The sequence below is a fragment of the Coenobita brevimanus genome, chromosome 84 (assembly GCF_032717465.1).
Source record: "Coenobita brevimanus isolate Jiangsu-jjx chromosome 84, ASM3271746v2, whole genome shotgun sequence".
Lineage (NCBI taxonomy): Eukaryota > Metazoa > Arthropoda > Malacostraca > Decapoda > Coenobitidae > Coenobita > Coenobita brevimanus.
This window is the reverse complement of record NC_137037.1, coordinates 1,642,361-1,662,360: the sequence shown is the minus strand read 5'-3', so window position 1 is coordinate 1,662,360 and position 20,000 is coordinate 1,642,361. Positions and strand designations below refer to the sequence as shown.

General features: G+C 43.6%; 1 protein-coding gene across 5 annotated transcripts in view; it reads left to right on the top strand.

Annotated features, from left to right (window-relative positions):
• Positions 1-20,000, top strand: part of Obsc (Obscurin) — a 543,345-nt gene that overhangs the window by 445,617 nt on the left and 77,728 nt on the right. For all 5 annotated transcript variants that reach the window (XM_080280411.1, XM_080280415.1, XM_080280412.1 and 2 more), the window contains 7 exons: positions 3,513-3,671; positions 6,852-7,099; positions 7,404-7,559; positions 13,679-13,824; positions 14,610-14,843; positions 17,862-17,982; positions 18,398-18,727. In XM_080280411.1, the coding sequence (XP_080136537.1) occupies positions 3,513-3,671; positions 6,852-7,099; positions 7,404-7,559; positions 13,679-13,824; positions 14,610-14,843; positions 17,862-17,982; positions 18,398-18,727 (1,394 nt within the window). The remainder of the gene's footprint in view (positions 1-3,512; positions 3,672-6,851; positions 7,100-7,403; positions 7,560-13,678; positions 13,825-14,609; positions 14,844-17,861; positions 17,983-18,397; positions 18,728-20,000) is intronic.

Here is a 20,000-nt window from a genome sequence, read left to right as displayed (position 1 = left end):
CTGCAGGGTTTCCAGACAGTTACAGCACTTCTACTTCCACGTCTAATTAATTATATGATTACCATTTACCCTCCTTTCTGTTCGACAATTTTATAAGGAATACATAACTTGCAATAAACTCGATTGATGTAAAATTAGGTGGTCCTCCTAATGTGGTCTTTCAATTGCTTTTTATTTCTGTTTTACCTTAGAGCTTTTCCAAGAAGCTCCTTTTTTTTTCTATAAGCTCTTTTTCACTGTGTTTTTTTTCCATCCCTTCTACTAACTGCTTTTCTTTTGCGTTTTTTACAGAGACAGGTAAAGTGTGAATTTATTTATTTATTTATTTATTTATTTATTGCTCGCACTGTCTAGGAGAGAAAGTGATAGTCGTAGATATGAGCCCGTACAGTATTCTCGTTAGTTAAGGAAGCTCCCTAACACCTTTTCCTAGGCGATTTATTTAACTCCACCTTACTCCTCTGTGATACATAAAGTCCTTCAAATATCGCCATACTCTGCGTAAGTGATGTACAAAAGGATATTCACCAGCCATATCCAGAAATAAATCGCTAAAGAGGAGGTGTTAGGGTGCCTCCGTAACCACTAGCCAGACTTAGAAACATTGCTTAGTGTCTTGTGTTATATTTAAGAAGGTTTTTATTTGCCTGCGATTCCTTCTGCTTTATCAGTCTCTCTCTCTCTCTCTCTCTCTCTCTCTCTCTCTCTCTGTTTTAAAGCATTTCTGGACACATATATGCATTTTTTTTTATTTTTCATTTCCCTACGATTCCACGATTTCGTCTGCTTCATTAGCCTCTCTCTCTCTCTCTCTAAATCTATGTTCCCTTATATTCTTAGAGGCACACAGGTCTTAAGTCAGTTTTACGTACTTCTTAAGAACATTTTTTTGTCTTAAGCTGAATTCCCTCATCGTCTTTAAACATCATTCCTTCCTTCTTTCCTTCCTTCCTTCCTTTCTTCCTTCCTTCCTTCCACCCTTCCTTCCTTCCTTCCTTTCTTTCTTTCTTTCTTTCTTTCTTCCTTCCATCCTTCCTTCCTTCCTTCCTTCCATCCTTCCTTCCTTCCTTCCTTCCATCCTTCCTTTCTTTCTTTCTTTCTTTCTTTCTTTCTTTCTTTCTTCCTTCCATCCTTCCTTCCATCCTTCCTTCCTTCCTTCCTTCCTTCCATCCTTCCTTCCTTCCTTCCTTCCATCCTTCCTTCCTTCCTTTCCTTCCTTCCTTTCCTTTCCTTCCTTCCTTTCTTTCCTTCTTTCTTTCTATCTTTCTTTCTTTATTTATTTGTTCAGTAAAATATCTTCGTTTCTCTTATCACTCTAGGCCTTCTTAGTTACACACCTGAGACTTACCTACCTTTTTCCTATGCTCTTTCCTAATTAACTTTTTTTCTATCTATGTATCTATATAATCCCGTAAGGGGTGGCCACAAACAAATCGCCTCCATGTCACCCTGTCCCCCTTCAGTTCACTTTTTCTATTCTCTATTTCTCCTTTAATCTCTACTTTCAACTTTCCTATTTTTTTTTATCTATCTATCCATCTATTGCCAGACGCCTTAATACCGTAAGGGGTGGCCACAAACAAATCGCCTTCATGTCACCCTGTCCCCCACCACTTCACTTTATCTATTCCCTATTTCTCTTTTAATCTCTAATTTTAACCTTCCTAATTTATTTTTATCTGTTTTTTATCTATCTATCCATCTATTGCCAGACGCCTTAATCTCGTGAGGGGGTGGCCACAAACAAATCGCCTCCATGTCACCCTGTCCCCCGTCATTTCACTTTATCTATTCCCTATTTCTCTTTTAATCTCTAATTATAACTGTCCTAATTTATCTTATCTCTGCTCTGGACGACATCTATGAATACACAACATTTTTTTGTTTTTTTTTGTTTTTTTTTTCCAAGTTTATGCATTTTTCCTTTTTTTCGATGGATTTTTAGTATATAGAGATTGTTTTTTTGTCTTGTTTTAAAATGACTGTAGTTGATTTTTTCCTTCATTTTTAAGTATCTGTTATATTTGCTTTTGTTTTGTTTCTAGTTAGTCCTTAGCATTGTTTTTATTTTTAGAGAGTTTGTCTGCTGTCTTTACGCTTTAATTCATTGTCTTTCTTGAGTTTGTTTAATTGCCTGTCTCACTTCGTTTTTCTTGTTGCTCGTGGACTTTGCTTTTGCTTCCTTGTTTATAGGTATTTTCTTGGGTTACTTTGTTTCTTAGTATTGTTTTTGTCAAGATGTAGAGTTTGTTTTAGGATTTAGATTCTTTGATTTCTATTATATTATTTTACCCAAGATCAAAATTCTTATCTTTTATATGTATGTTAATTTTTGTATTCTTTGTTATTCTCTTCATATATTACTGTTCCTATATTTAGTACTGTTAACGGAGCCAATATTACTGTTTTCCAATCTTTTACTTATAAATAAATTGCTTAATATTTCTTCCATAATCTGGTGTTGTCTTCAGCCTGCTAAATAATAGTAATAATAATAATAATAATAATAATTATGATAATAATAATAATAATAATGATAATAATAATAATAATAATAATAATAATAATAATAATAATAATAATAATAATAATAATAATAATAATAATAGTAATAATAATAACAACAACAGTAATAACAATAATCATCATCATCATCATCATCATCATAAACCAGCCAAATTCTGCCAGGTGTATTCCGTCTACACCTTGACCACTTAATTTTTTGCAACACATCCACTCAGTTCTTCCCATATTCTTTTTTGTCTTCCATCCTTTCCCAGTTTTAGTTAATGTTCATCACTACCTCTCATTTACGCCCACTGACATCAATTCTACAAGGTTCATCAATTCTCCACAGGCCAATATACTAATTCCAGCAACACCTTATCATTTCTAAGTAGATATCTAACCCTACTCAGTATAATCAATTCTATACTACCTTCACCTTAACTTGGCCCAGATTTTTGTCCTTCTGTAGCTTATTTCACGGAGCTCAGTGCCAGAATAAGACAATACTATGGCTCTACATCATTTCCCTAGCACTTCTTTGTGACTAGCATCATATTCCAGCATTAATCTAGTGGTCAACTCAGCAGTCAGTGCTGGAACTGTCTCCCTCTTTCTGTTTCTCCTGCTGTCTATGACCTCCAGTCTTTCAAAGGCTGTGTGTCCAGGCATCTAGAAATGAACTAATCTTGAATTTGTCTTCCTGTTATCTTTCTTTCTTTTTTTTTTTTGAGGGAATAGTCTTGTGGGCTCCTGGCCTTTGGTTCCTTCTTCCTTTCATAAAAAAGAGTGAAGTTGAGGTGAGGTCAGTTTTAGGCCAAGTTAGCGTAGAAAGGAGTATAGTATCCAACCACCATCCTTCTGTCTTACCTGTTCAACCACCTGTGTCATACCTTTCATCAGTACCACCTGTCAGTATTTACACACAATTTACTTCATCGCACCCAGTCTCAAATTCAACCACGCACAATTTGCAAAACCTAATGAGGCATACTTTCCACGACCAGGCGTTCTTGGAGATCCGGCCAGCGCAGGGTGACGACTCCGGCATGTACAAGTGTGTGATCAAGAACGACCATGGTAGCGCCGAGACGGAGTGTGAGGTGACCATCAGGAAGTGCTTCGAGCCCCCCTGCTTCACATCCACCTTCCCCAACCAGGCCAAGGTAGGCAGGGGGACAGGATAGATGGACAGGTAAGGATAGGCAGCATTATGCATCCTCCTGATAGATTAGACATGGGAGAAATAGTGGAAGAGATGGATGGAATGAAGCGTTTCGAACCTCCTGCTTCACATCCACCTTCCCCAACCAGGCCAAGGTGGGTATGGGGTCAGGATAGATGGATAGGTAAGGATAGGCAACATTATGGATCCTTCTGGTAGACTGAACATAGGTGAAATAGATGGAGTTAAAAATGGATGAAATGCAGTGCTTCGAACCTTCTGCTTCACATCCACCTTCCCCAACCAGGCCAAGGTAGATAGGGGAAAGAATAAATGGACAGGCCTTGGTTGGGATAGATGGACATTATGCATCCATCTGATAGACTGGGCATCAGAGAAACAGTGTAAGAGATGGACGGAATGAAGTACTTCGAACCTTCTGCTTCACATCCACCTTCCCCAACCAGGCCAAGGTGGGTAGAGGGACAGGATAGATGAACAGGTAAGGATAGGCAACATTATGCATCCATCTGATAGACTGGGCATGGGAGAAACAGTGTAAGTTATGGATGGAATGAAGCGCTTCGAACCTTCTGCTTCACATCCACCTTCCCCAACCAGGCCAAGGTGGGTAGAGGGACAGGATAGATGAATAAATTGCAGTATCAATCCTTCAGATCGAATGACCATAGGGAAATTAGAGTGAAAAATGGATAAAATGAAGCGCTTCGAACCTTCTGCTTCACATCCACTTTCCCTAACCAGGCTAAGATATGTGAATGCTTGGATAGGATAGACTGGCAGGTGATTATAACTACATAGGTGGGCATCCTTCAGACATGCTAGACATAGAAAAAAAACAGATGGTGGGAATAAATGATAAATCTAGACTTTCTGAACTCTCTTGTCTCATACTCTCCATCCCTACCCAGGCTTAGATTTATGGGAGAAAAGACAGGACGAATAGATAATCCCTGAACCCACATGCAAGTCCTGAAACACCCCTGATAACACCAATACACCAGACCTGAATGAGATAGCTAGCATATTTCACTACAACCCATCCAGCATCAGTGCCCAAGTGGAAACATGTGAGAGTGTGACGTGCTAGAATTGTAGAGCATCAGCAAACCCACTACCAAGTTTACAGTATGATCCTATGAACAGATACGTTAAAAATAAAATGTTTTAGATATCCCAGCAAACTTTTAGAGATTTATTTATATCTTCAACTGCGTCTGTCATTTAGATTAGATTGCTTTGTGTGAAAAAAAAAAAAAAAAACCACTAGAGGTATGATTTGCAAGATTGGTGGCTAGTTTTTCTGAGTCATGTGTGTGTTATTAATTAAGAGTTAAAACTGATTGTACCTTTTTCATTTTTAAGAAGATTATGTTTATAAAAGAGAAGAAAAGTTTTGATTGCATAACATGTCCATTAATGAGGGCATCTCTATCTCCCCCTCCTCTCTCTCTCTCTCTCTCTCTCTCTCTCTCTCTCTCTCTGTCTACTTACCTAAAACTTTCAACAACAATCCCAGCCCGGCCACAGTCAGACCCAGCTCTCAGTCTCCATTAAGCGGATTGGAAGTCCTCCTTCGCTAAGTTCAGCAGAAAAGGTCTCCAAGTCAACGAGGATGTTTCAGTGTTTGCTGTGGGCGGGAAAAACTCAGCAGATTTTGATTTCTAAGTTCACAGTTAAATCCTTCTGTTTTACGATTTATTTTGCCTTTTTTTTTTTTCCAGTCCCTTTCCCATCTTCCTTTTCTCTGTTTTTCTTATCATCCTCCCCCTCCTCTTCCTCTTACCTTGGTCTCCTCTTCCTCTCTCTTTCTTTTCCCCATCCTTGGTCTGTTCTCTCCTTTTCTCCTCTTCCTTTTCGTGTTCTTTTCTTCCCCCCTTTCTACCCTCCACTTCTCTCTCGCTCTCTCTCTCTCTCTCTCTCTCTCTCTCTCTCTCTCTCTCTCTCTTCTATCTTTTTCCTGCACGCCTGAGGGTTACAATGCCCCCTTTCGCATGTATACAAGGCAGGTCCAACTAGCCAAATATTCAACCACTCCCCACTTTCCTCTGCAGGCTAATATTCCAAAGCTAAGAGAGGCTTGTTACACTATAACTCTCTGCCCCTGGGTTATTCTCTCTGATATGATGCGTTAAGGAGGGCGAAGGACTTGGTGTTAGTGTAAGGCAGACGCAGTGGAACAATAAGTAGTAGTAGTAGTAGTAGTAGTAGTAGTAGTAGTAGTTTTAGATGTAACCCCAGGCTCGGTTGAATGTGAACGTGGTGGACTGCAGGCTGAAGTTGCCCTCCTCCTGCAGTTCACCATCCTCCTTTCAGGGGGGAACTGATGGACGATTGAATAACTGGGCAGTGAAGCAGCTCAGTTACATCAGTGCCACCACATGAAGGCACCCCGAGCAAGCCAGAACAGCATGAAGGCCTTTGCACAGGTCCGAGGAACGGTTGATAAATGCACCTAGAAAATACTGCAAAACTGAATTCCCCGCAACCAGTGGAAAACTCGCCAAATATACGACTTGACAGCCTTTTCCTCGCCAGCACTTGAACACGCAGGGGAAAGAAGGAATTTGTGGTCCTGTTTTAGCTGACGGAAGGACAGAGGAGTCAAGCTGGGAAAGGCTATGGTAACGATATCTTTTTCTTTCTTTCTTTTTCCTGTTTTTTTTTTAGGTGTCTGGTCGTAACAAGCTACTTTTGCTTATAACTGCGCTTTTTTTTCTCTCTCTCTCTTTTAGTCACTTAGTTGTGGTGTCAAACTATTTAATCATACAATAGCGTTGTCTTTCTGTCTTCAACTGCCTCAACACTGTCTCTCTTCAGCTGCCTCAACACTGTCTCTCTCTCTGCAGCTGCCTCAACACTGTCTTTCTGTCTTCAACTGCCTCAAGATTGTCTTTTTGTCTTCAAGTCTGGGGTCACGCCAAGTTCTGTAGGCTTCTTATAACACTGTCTTTGTGTCTTCAACTACCTCAACACTGTCTTTCTGTGTTCAACTGCCTCATCATTGTCTTTTTGTCTTTAAGTATTGGGTCAAACCAAGTTCTCAATGCTTCTTTTAACACTGTCTGTCTTCAACTGCCTCAGCACTGTCTTTTTGTCTTTAAGTGTTGGTCATGTCAAGTTCTGCAAGCTTCTTCTAACACTGTCTTCCTGCCTTCAGCTGCCTGGTCGCGACGTCAAGATGGGGGTGAAGTATGACGGAGTGCCCTTACCTGAGCTGACCTGGTACTTCAACGACGAGCCCATAGTGCCCGACGGCGACAAGTTCCGCATCAGGAAGGAAGGGGACGGCCAGACGCTGACCCTGAAGGAGTGCACGTACAGCGACTCCGGCACGTACAAGGTCGTGGCCAAGAACAGGGAGGGGCAGGTCGAACACAAGGCTGACCTGGAGGTGGCTGATGACGTGTGAGTGGGACTAGGGCTATGGATTTTTGTGTAGTCCTGTTATTGCTGTGATGATGATGATGATGATGGTTATTATTATTATTATTATTATTATTATTATTTATGCCCTTATTCCGTGGTATTCTGACCTGAAAGAATGAGTAGATTATGAAGGAAGGAAATTTTAGAAGATACGATTTTTAACAAGTATAAAAAAACAGCGACACTTTAAGGATACACACCTGTCCATATGCCTGTCTATCTATCTATCAAGTATCTCTCTATCTATCTATCTATCTGTCTATCTATCTATCCATCCCTACAGCGACCCCAACAGACGCGCCGAGGCCCCCGTGTTCCTGAAGGTGATAGGAGACCAGGAAGTCTTCGAGGGATACAAGGCTCTCTTCAAGGCGGTCGTGGCGGGCAAACCGGAGCCAGAATTCAAGTGGTACAAGGACGGCAGCGTCGTAGTCAACACGTAAGTAAAAATCCTTGACGTTTGCCATACGGAGCTACTGGAAGAACTGACTGTAACGTGGATGAAACGACCAGATTTTTAGAGCTATCAGGCAGTGTCATCTCTGTTTTGATCGGATTTTGGCCCAGACTTGGTGGAAGAGTTGAGGGTAAGGATGGATTTTGAGAGCTACGGATGGATTTTGAGAGCTATCAGTCGTGGTTTGGGTCCAAGGGCAGTGTTATCTCTGTTTTGATCGAATTTTGGCCCAGACTTGGTGGAAGAGTTGAGGGTAAGGATAGATTTGGAGAGCTATCAGTCTTGGTTTGGGTCCTGGGGCAGTGTCATCTCTAAGTTTTGGATCGAATTTTGGCCCAGACTTGGTGGAAGAGTTGAGGGTAAGGATGGAGTAAGTATAACAGTCTGGAGAACGTCAAGGCCACAGGGCAAAGGCAAATGTCTGGCTTTTAGGTCAGTTCTAGGACGTGGGTGATGCAGTGTGTAAGTCCCCTCTTGTGTTAAGTTTGTCTCTTGTGTACTGTATTTATCCTACGGGACGAGCCTTGTAGTGAAGGAGCTGAGGAAGGCTATATGTTGTTCGTGTAGTTCAAGAAGACTATCCTAAGCTGAAGAGACTCCTTTGGTGGTAGACAAGATGAAAAATAAGACGAATGACGATGACGGCAGCGAGAGAGACAAAGATGGGGTGGATGGGGAAAAAAGTTGGGAATATTTAGAAAGCAGGGACACACACACACACACACACACACACACACACACACACACACACACACACACACCATACACACACCATACACACACACACACACACACACACACACACACACACACACACACACACACACACACACACACACACACACACTCTACATCCCACCCTGGACCCACCAAAATTAATGGAGGGGGGGGAGCTTAGAAATGGGCGTGGTGAGCAAAGGAGTGAGCAGGATGGGCTGAAAATTTTATGGGACGTGAGACTGGGTTGGGAGAGTATACCCTGCAAAATTGGATTATATAGGTTTGTTTAGAGTGCAGGGAAAGTTTGTTCAAAATATCCTCCAAAAATGAATGTGTTGGTGAAAGGAAGGGAAGCACGAAGAAGTGATGGTATGAACAGAAATAGTAGTGGTAGGTGGGGAGTTGTCGTAGTAATAGTAGTAGTAGTAGTAGTAGCAGTAGTAGTAGTAGTAGTAGTAGTAGCAGGTTCAGAACCCGGTGGACTGCAGAGTGAGGCTGCCCATTTCCTGCAGCCCACCATCCTCCTTTTGTGGGATTGGGGGCAGGGAGATGAGGGACGTTTTCATAGCCGGGCAGTGGATCCGCTCGGCTATATCAAGGCCACCACGTGAAGGCGTCCCTCTCTAGGACCCGCATGAAAGTATACCAAGAAAATAATGGCTGCGATGGGATTAATGGTTGAGATAGATAGATAGATAGATAGATAGATAGATAGATAGAGAGAGAGAGAGAGAGAGAGAGAGAGAATCTATTAGGTCCCTCTCTTCGTCACTAATTCTTACATGAGTGCAGTGAAGACCAATTTTCAAGCTCTCTCCAGCAACAAGGTAAGCACGCGTTGCTCTCACTTCGTAGGCGTATTGTGAGGCAAGAAAGAAAAAATTGACTCACACAAACTCACAAACCTCTGAAGTAAATCTGAGTGACCCTAAATGTAGGTGAAGATGAGACAGAGGTGGGGAAAATGTCGTGATGATGATGATGATGATGATGATGATGATGAGGAGGAGGATTATGATGATGATGACAACGACGACGAAGATGAAGACGCTGAAAATAATGATGATGATGATGATGGTGATGGTGATGATAGTGATGATGATGATGATGGTGATAATGATAGTGATGATGGTGATGATGATAATGATGGTAGTGATGATGGTGATGATGAAGATAGTGATGATGATGATAATGGTAGTGATGGTGATGATAATGATGATAGTGATGATGATGATAATGATGACAGTGATGATGATAATGATGACAGTGATGATGATGATAATGATGGTGATGATGATAGTGATTATGATGATAATGATAATGATGATGATGATGATGATGATATTTCTCACACTTTCCTTCCTCGCCGTTCCTCACTTCCGAATCCTAAGGTGGTGGAGAGGGAGGCCTTCGCGTGGTGGCACAGGGTACAGTCGAGGTCACTGGCCCGGTTACGACGTAGAAGGGAGAGAGGAAGCTAATGGGAGAGAGTAATGACGATGGGGAAGGGACATAATGAGGGGAAGTGCGTGTAATGATGGTGGTAATGATGAGGAAAATGTACAGGAAGACAAGAAAGAAAGGAAAATAAAAGGAAAAAAGAAATGACCTGAGTCGAGGTTATACAGTGTGACCTCAAGCGTAAGGGACTGAATACAAAGGCTGCTAGAGATCGAGCAGCGTGGAGAGCCGCCCTAAGGTGACCAAGGCCGACGTATAGCCTTTATAAATAAATGTTGAACGATGAGAAGGGATAGGCCTAGGCAGAGAGAGAGAGAGAGAGAGAGAGAGAGAGAGAGAGAGAGAGAGAGAGAGACAGACAGACAGACAGACAGACAGACTTACAGAGACAGAGACAGACACTGACAGACACAAAGGAGAAAACAGAGAGAGAGAGAGAGAGAGAGAGAGAGAAAGCTATTAGGTCCCTCTCGTCCTCACTAATTCTTACTTGAGTGAAATCAGGAAACTTTATAATGAAGTCAATCTGAGGCAAGTTTGATAATTTCCAAGTGCGTCCGTCCACTCATGAGATGGAGGGCGTGGGAAGTTGAGAGAGAGAGAGAGAGAGAGAGATGATGATCATGATGATGATGATGATGATGATGGTGTGAGTAAAGTGACTAGGTAGGTAGGTAGGTAGTGAGAGAGAGAGAGAGAGAGAGAGAGAGAGAGAGAGAGAGAGAGAGAGAGAGAGAGAGAGAGAGAGAGAGAGATGATGATGATGATGATGATGATGGTGTGAGTAAAGTGACTAGGTAGGTAGGTAGGTAGTGAGAGAGAGAGAGAGAGAGAGAGAGAGAGAGAGAGAGAGAGAGAGAGAGAGAGAGAGAGAGAGAGAGAGAGAGAGAGAGAGAGAGAGAGAGAGAGAGAGGAGCCTATCAAAGAAATCTACAGAGCCCTTACCATCAAGATTCCTGGCGGACAAAAAGATATTGAAATTCTCTCTCTCTCTCTCTCTCTCTCTCTCTCTCTCTTTATCTATCTATCTATCTATCTATCTCCAGACGATTTTACTCAGCCTTAAGTTTAATTACTCTAACCCATGTGATAATTACCTTCTTTCTTCATTACCAGTTCAATAAAATCACCTTCACCTTAATCACGTCCTTAAGATCACACTATCATAATTAACGTGTGCGCCTTCACGTGGTGGCACCGATAGAGTTGAGCGGCTCCACTGCCTGGTTATACAAACGCCCCTCTTCCCACTGTACCTACTGCTATACTCCTTTCACGCTAACTTGGTCCAGATTTTCGTCTTGTCACGTAGCTCAGTGGCAAAAAAAAATAAACAGATAAATACAGCCATAGAAACTGCCCCTCTCGCCCGTATCGTAGTTACAGCTGCCGATGACCTAGTGAGGGTATTTAGTCTCTCTCATTACCAGGTCATCTGAGGTCATTGATATTTGTAGCTCCGTGGTAGTTGAGATTTGGACCCGAGATAACAATACGGGAGAGAGAGAGAGAGAGAGAGAGAGAGAGACATCTCCGTGTTGAAAGGGCTTACACTCTTCCTTTATTTAGTCCATTCATGCTCTTGTTAACATTGTAATTACTGTACACACACACACACACACAAAGCCTCTCTCCCATCATCCACTTTTCTCGTCACACACACACACACACACACACACACACACAAAAACTCCTCTCACTTCCATCATCCACGCTTTTCGTCACACACACACACACACACACACACACACACACACACACACACACACACACACACACACACACACATCCTCTAACAAACCATAGCCAGCAAAACCAAGCCTCAGGAGCAGTTAACTCAAATTTCTGATCTCAATTGCATACTGATCTCAACTGCATACTGATCTCAGTTGTATATTGATCTGAATTGCATACTGATCTCAGTTGCATACTGATCTCAACTGCATACTTAATGAGCTCAATTGCATACTTAATGTTCTCAATTGCATACTTAATGAGCTCAATTGCATATTGATCTCAACTGCATACTGATCTCAATTGCATACTGATCTCAATTGCAAACTGATCTCAATTGCATACTGATCTCAATTGCATACTGATCTCAATTGCATACTGATCTTAACTGCAGTAATGATCTCAATTGCATACTTAATGATCTCAACTGCATACTGATCTCAATTGCATACTGATCTCAATTGCATACTGATCTCAACTGCATACTGATCTCAATTGCATACTGATCTCAACTGCATACTTAATGATCTCAATTGCATGCTTAATGATCTCAATTGCATACTTATCTCAATTGCATAATGATCTCAATTGCATACTGATCTCAATTGCATTAATGATCTCAATTGCATATTTAATTATCTCAACTGCATACTGATCTCAACTGCGTAGTGATCTCAATTGCATACTTAATTATCTCAATTGCATTCTGATCTCAACTGCGTAGTGATCTCAATTGCATACTTAATTATCTCAATTGCGTACTGATCTCAATTGCATACTGATCTCAATTGCATACTAATCTCAATTGCATACTGATGTCAGTTTAATACTTAATGATCTGAACTGCATACTGATCTTAATTGCATACTTAATGATCTCAATTGCATACTTAATGATCTCAATTGCATACTGATCTCAATTGCATACTGATCTCAACTGCATACTGATCTCAATTGCATACTTAATGATCTCAATTGCTTACTTAATGATCTCAATTGCATACATAGACAAGTATTCTTGTCGGTTAAGGAAGCTCCCTAATACCTTTTCTATAGCGATTTATTTTCCATACTGCACCTTCCTACTCTCTTGCATGTTGTAATTTTTCAAACACCAAGATGGAAGAAAAAAATAACACAGAAGGGATTATTAATGAGCTGTATGCAAAAATAAGTTGGTAAGGAAAAGGTGTTAGGGAGCTTCCTCTTTGGGATCGAACCTACGTGCTGTCAAACCCGTGACTTCGACTGGGACGTTCAAACCACTACACCCCCTGGCGCTCTAAGATGGTTAATATATAGAGAGGGGCTTGATAGATAAAGGCCATTAGAGCTTCGATAGATAGAAGCACCATGTCGAAGTCCCTAAAGTGAAGCACCATAGGAAGCTGAGAGTGAAGCCCCCATGTGTGTGAAAATCTTGAAGGCGTGACTGACTAACCGGGCCGCCCTTTGAGACGCTCCCCCATCTTATAAACACCTTGTGACTCATGAATATTTTATCTCAAGGCTTTCCAATCTTCGCTTCCATATTCCAGACAGATTATACAGGGACGATAAGAGGGATGAGGAAACTGCAATATCTATCTATCTATTACCAGACGTTATGGGGTGGCCACAAACAAATCGCCTCCATGTCACCCTGTCCCCCTCCATTTCATTGCCCTGCTCCCAGCTTACGCCCCCCTTCTCTCATATACCTTTCCATTCCATCCCTCCATCTCATCCTTGGCCTCCCCTTCCCTCTCCCCCTCTCCACCTCACTCACATACACTCTCCTCGTAAAGGTGCATTGTTAAACAGTAATTCACTTATCTCCGTTATCTTTACTCGTATTTAATATTACATACTGTAAGTGGTGGCTCAGTGGTCATGGAGGTGGTCTTATGGTTTCAAAGACCCTTCCAATGTCCTCTTTATTCATATCTCTATCGCTGCCTCTCCTATTCGCAACTTTTCTCTCTCTCTCTTTCTGTCTGTCTGTCTGTCTCTCCCTCCCTCTCTCCCTCTCTCTCTCTCTCTCTCTCTTTCTGTCTGTCTGTCTGTCTCTCAGGTAGATCGCAACAGGTAAACAAGACGACAATGGCGGTACACCTTCCCATCCCTCTTTCCCCATCATCTCCCTTACTCTCCCTGCCTCCTATGACCCTCTCTCACTATCGCACTATCTCTCTCTCTCACTTCCAGGTATCGCACGGTGGCTGAGAAGGACGACGAGGGATTGATACGCCTCAGCATACGCCAAGTTACGCAGGAAGACGCTGGAGTGTATACGCTGAAAATCTGGAACGACCACGGAGAAGCGTCGTGTCAGGGCAAACTCATCTGTGAAAGTGAGTGTGTGTGTGTGTGTGTGTGTGTGTGTGTGTGTGTGTGTGTGTGAGAGAGAGAGAGAGAGAGAGAGAGAGAGAGAGAGAGAGAGAGAAGTATATCTATGGAAGGTATGAGGTAGGATGTGTGGATGTGAGAGGTATGGTGTGTTCGTGTGGGAGAGAGAGAGAGACAGGTTAGAGCTAGATTTATTTGCTCTGGTTCTGTGTAGGCCGAGACGTTAGAGAAAATAAAGAATTCAAGCTCCTCTCTCTCTCTCTCTCTCTCTCTCTCTCCCTCTCTCATTCCTCCTCCTCCTCCTCCTCCCGTTTCCAATGTCGTTTTCTTTGTCTAAATTCTTTGGCGTCCTAATTAATCCTCTCTTTCCTTTTATTCCTCCTCCTTCCCAATTTACTGGGATTAAGTTCTTTTTCTTTCATCATTCAATTTGCTCTCTCTCTCTCTCTCTCTCGCTCTCCTCTTTCCTTTCTTCCTGCCTTCGCTCTCTCCGCAATTCTTACCAGCACAAGGAGAGACTAATAGACAGCGATAATTTTCCTCCCTCCTCCCCCTGTGTCTTTCCTCCTGTCTCTCCCTCCCTTTTCCCCTCCATCTCTCCACACTCCTCCACCATTAACCCCTCTCTTCTCTCCCTCTGCAGCCCTAACCAGCAGGAAGAAGAGACCCGTAAGCGAAAAGATATTCCTTCATTCCTTCCTCCTCCTCAGTCTTTCCTCCTGTCTCTCCCCTTTCCCTCCACTTCTCCACACTCCTCCACCACTAACCCCTCTCTTCTCTCCCCCTACAGCCCTCACCAGCAGGAAGAAGAGGCCCGTAGGCGACGAGTACCAAGGCTTCGACAGGATCCGCCGTTCAGGAGTGCCAATGCCCCTGCCGGAGAAGCCCATGATCAGCGCCCTCTACGACAGACGCGCCACGATTAGCTGGATGCCTTACCTCGCCGCGCCCCCGTGCCCACCTGTCACGTACCTGATTGAAGTGTGCGAGTATCCAGAAGGGGAGTGGATCACCGTAAGGACAGGTGAGTGGGGTGGAAGAGGAGGTGGGGGTGTGTGGGAAGGTGGAAGGGTGGAGGGATGAAATAGGAGGACGATAAAAACTAGGAACTGAAACGGAATGTGGAAACTAGTAAAAATATATATAGTGACAGTGAGGATGGGTGTGTGAGGTGAAGCGGTTGTGCTGAAGTGGAAGAGATGGTGTGGGAAGGTGGAAGGGTGGAAGGATGAAACGGGGGGCAGTGGAAACACAGAACTGAAACGGAATGTGTAAAAATATATATAGTGACAGTGAGGATGGGTGGGTGAAGTGGAAGCGGTGGTGAGATGTGGTGAAGTGGAAGGGTGGAAGGATGAAATGGGTACTTAATAACGAATAGCAGAACTTAATAGGAATATGGAAGCTATACTCTTTTTACTTTAACTTGGCCAAAAATTCCCATCACTTCATCTTGAATGCTGAGTTGTAGGATTAGACTGACACAGGAATATGATACTAGTAACGAAGTAGTGCGATGGAAAGTATGCAGAGCGGTAGCATTGTCTCTTTCTGCCAAAGAGCTATGTTAAATAAGCTGCAAAAGGACGAGAATCTGGGCCAAGTTAGAGTAAAAGGAGTATAGTGAAATAATTTGTAGTGACACTGAAGGTAGGTGCGTGAGGCGGAAGGGGAGGCAGAGTGTGGGGATCAGGAAGGGTGGAGAAAAAATAGATAGATAGACAGATAGAGAGAGAGAGAGAGAAAGAGAGAGAGAGAGAGAGAGAGAGAAGCCCAGAACTAAAGAGGATATGAGCAACTTGTTAAAGAATATAGTGATCTTGATTATGTAATGGAGAGGCAACATAACTACGGGAATATGCAGAGAACTGGAGGAGTGAACAGTGAAAAGAATGAAATCAAGTTTATCAGAATATTAGAAGAACAGTGAACGATTACTAAGCATATGGAGAAGGGAAGAAGAACATGATAAGCTGGTGAAAGAATTAGTAGGCTAATCATGTAAATAAGTTGGAGCAAAAGGCAGTAAAATGAAAGTGCTCAAATGAATGAGAAAAACACTTACACAGAGTTAAAGTTTCCCTACACCCATCCAGGCCTCTGATTTACGTTCTGTGTAGCTTTTTTACACCTTTTCTTATCCAGGAAGGTCTAGGCTGATTAGGATTGCTATCTTCGTATCAGGTAGGGTTAATCAGTGAGGTTAATCTGATAGATTGGGTTGGGTTGGATTAGGTTGGGTTCGTTACACCCCAGTACCTTTGCCATCTCTCCATTACATTCTGTTCGCTCCATTACGTTCCCCCTCTCTTCATCACGCTCCGCTCGCTCCATCACGTTCCACACCTGAGTCTGTACACCTGTCACCTGATAAAGATGGGCAGGTGAGATAGGAGGGGGAAGGGCGTGGTGTGGTGGAGTGAAAGCATGGAGTGTGTGTGTGGCAGAGGCAGTGGGTGTCAACAAGAAAGAACTTAAGAGAGTATAGTGGTAGGGTTACTGGGTCTCTCTCTCTCTCTCTCTGAGCTGAGTAAAATCGATGTACGGTAGCAAGAAATAATTACGGAAAGCATCTCAACGCCTCTATGAGCTTAAAATGACTGCGAATGGACGAGGTTTAAGATGAAGGAGGAAGTAAGATGAACGCAGCTAAGAAACAGACACAAAAGACGCAAAATGAGACCCAGAAGAACATCAGGAATACATTAGGGGCAGTTTTCGAAGATTTGTTGGGTGAGAGAGAGAGAGAGAGAGAGAGAGAGAGAGAGAGATTAGAGCCTGACTTTTTTTTTCTCTAACTCTTCAGGCCACACAGAGCCCATCTTAGGAGAGTCTGGAGTGACAGAGCCAGGGGTATAAACGCCTCTGCTCTGTCGCCTTCAAAACTCTCTGATTATTCTCTCCGTTTAGGCTCTTCTCCGTCCTCTCTCTCTCCCGCCCAACATTTTCACTTGTGCCTATGGACCCTCTACGCGTATAATATTATTTCTGAATTCCTTAGGCTTCACTCATACGATTACCAGGCACTGTATGACAAGGTTAGGTAAATATTAATGTGCACAGATCAGGTGGCTAAGGATGAGATGGAGGGATGGAGTGAAGGGGTATATGAGAGAGGGAGTGTGTGAACCGGGAGCAGGCCAGTGAAATGGCGGGGGACAGGGCGACGTGGAAGCGATTTGTTTGTGGCCACCCCCTATGGGATTAAGGCGTCTGGCAATAGATAGATAGACAGACAGATAAGAAACAATATCTGATAATACGTAACTGATGTGGAGTGTTACTTGCTGACAATAATTTTGATTCTTTATTGACACTTCCTTAGATGAGTGTAAAAAAAAATATTTCCCTTCATCCATGCATCCTACTCTCCTATCCCGACCCATCAGCAGCGTAGGAACCCGCGGCTAGGCTACACATACGAGACATTTAAGGCAAGGGTAACCATCCTCCCTCTTCCCTGAGTGACATTACGTGAGCAATAAACCCCAGTCACCCCTCAAATGTAAACTAGACCACCAGGGTTCATTTGGCCTTATGGTTACCACCCAGCGTAGTGAAGCGTTTCCCGGCCCAGAGTACACCATCTGACTTATCATTTACTGCAGAGTCACCTGAAGACAGCACCACATCAAATGAGTGGATGGTGGGTGCCCTTACTTACCACCAAAAACCTACAGTTAATTTCCTTTCTTCTTGGTCTTCTGCTTCTTCTCCCTCCCCTTCCAATCTTTCCACTTTTCTGCCTTTTTTGTTCTCCTTTCTTCTGCTCCTTTTCCTCCTCCTCCTCCTCCTCCTCCTCCTCCTTCTCATCATCATCATCATCATCATCATCATCCAGCCTTCTAACTCTCTCACACTCCTCCAAAACTAGCCCCTCTCTTTTCTCCTCTGCAGCTCCCCCTCCTTCTCCTCCTCCTCCTCCTTCTCCTCCTCCTCTTCCTCCTCCTCCTCATCATCATCATCCAATCTCTCCAACTCCCTTTCCTCTCCTCTCTTTCCTTTTTCCTCCCTAACTCTCCCTATTTGTCCTCCTCGCCAGGTATCCGCGGCTGTAGTGTGGACGTGACCAACCTTCTGCCCAAGTGTGACTACAGGTTTAGGGTGAGGGTGGCCAACAAGTATGGAGTCTCAGAGCCTTCACCCTACGTCACAACATACAGGTAAGGAGGCTGTGTGTGTGTGTGTGTGTGTGTGTGTTTCCTCTTAATATTTCCTTTCTATATCTATGAATATTCCCCACCTCGCTCTCTCCAACCCCCGGTCTCTAAGAATATCACCCCTGTCTCCAAGAATATTCATCCCTGTCTCCTCCACCCTAATCTCTAAGAATATTCTCGCCCTGTCTCTCCCCCACCCCAGTCCCTTGGAGTATTCACTCCCTCTCTCACCCCCAGCCCAGTCACTATGAACACTCACCCCCTGTTTCTATCTCACCCCAGTTCTACATCTCCCCAACACAGTCACTAAAAATATTACCCCCTGAACCACCCCACCCCTGTATTTTTTATCTTTCACCCCTCCTCCTCCCTCACTCCAGGCTCTAAAAATCCTCCCCCCCGTCTCTCCCCCCAACAGGCACAAGCTGGAGCTGCCCCCAATCAGCTACGAGCCTTACATGGACCCGAGTTACGAGTTCAGGGGAGAGGGCCCGTACGTCCCCGAGGGCTTCCGCATCGGCAGGGACCCCCACGGGAACTACTTCGCCGCCCCTCGCTTCCTTCGACTGGACCACGACACCCAGTACGGTCTCCGAGGGTTCAACGCCTCGATCAAGTGGTACGCCTATGGATACCCGCTGCCCAAGCTGCGCTTCTTCAAGAACGACAAGCCCTTGGACGTCAGCGGAAAGGGCCGGTACACCTACACCCAGGAGCCTACCGGAGAGATCTGCCTGTTTCTTGATAGGTAGGTGGCACTGGGAGATAGGGAGAGAGATAATGAGAGAGATGCTGGGACTCTTGAAAAATATTGACAAGAGTAATGTTAAGGAAGCTACACCCAAGAGCCGACTGGGGAGATTTGCTTGTCTATTGATAGGTGGGTGAGGCTGGGAGACACTGGAGGGACTGCGAGACATCTGTGAGATTCCGAGGCTTGAGAGACGGCTAAGATTGAAAGAGATATTGAGACTGTCGAGAAAGATTGATGTGAGTGATGTTAGGAGCTGGCTGGAGATATCTACTTGCCTATTGAGGCGTAGGTGGGGGTAAGAGACCTGGAGAGATGTCGAGACTTTTGTGAGCTGCTGAGACGAGACATGATAGGGTTTTAAGAGATGTTTAGGCTCTTGCGAGAATTTGACGCGAGTAAGGTCAACTGGAGAGATGATAATGCTTGTTTATTGAAAGGCAGGTGGAACTTAGAGACACTGGAGAGCTGGCGTGATCCTTAAGAGATAGTGAGACGCTTGTGAGATGTTAAGAGTTGATAGGCTCATGAGAGATGTTGAGATTAGAGTGATATTGAGACTCACAACACTCAAGAGGCTTCGTGAAGACTTGCTTGTTTCTTGGTAGGTGTGTGAAGCTCTGTGGCCTTGGTGAGATGGTAAGACACTGGATTAAGACTTTGAGAGACTGTAAGACTCTTGAGAGATGTCGAGGCTCTTGAGATATGTAGAGGCTCTTGAGATATGTAGAGGCTCTTGAGATATGTAGAGGCTCTTGAGATATGCAGAGGCTCTTGAGATATGTTGAGGCTCTTGTGATATGCAGAGGCTCTTGAGATATGCAGAGGCTCTTGAGATATGTAGAGGCTCTTGAGATATGTTGAGGCTCTTGTGATATGTTGAGGCTCTTGAGATATGTAGAGGCTCTTGTGATATGTTGAGGCTCTTGTGATATGCTGAGGCTCTTGAGATATGTTGAGGCTCTTGTGATATGTTGAGGCTCTTGTGATATGTTGAGGCTCTTGAGATATGTAGAGACTCTTGAGATATGTGGAGGCTCTTGAGATATGTTGAGGCTCTTGAGATATGTGGAGGCTCTTGAGATATGCTGAGGCTCTTGAGATATGTAGAGACTCTTGAGATATGTGGAGGCTCTTGAGATATGTAGAGACTCTTGAGATATGTGGAGGCTCTTGAGATATGCTGAGGCTCTTGAGATATGTAGAGGCTCTTGAGATATGTAGAGACTCTTGAGATATGTGGAGGCTCTTGAGATATGCTGAGGCTCTT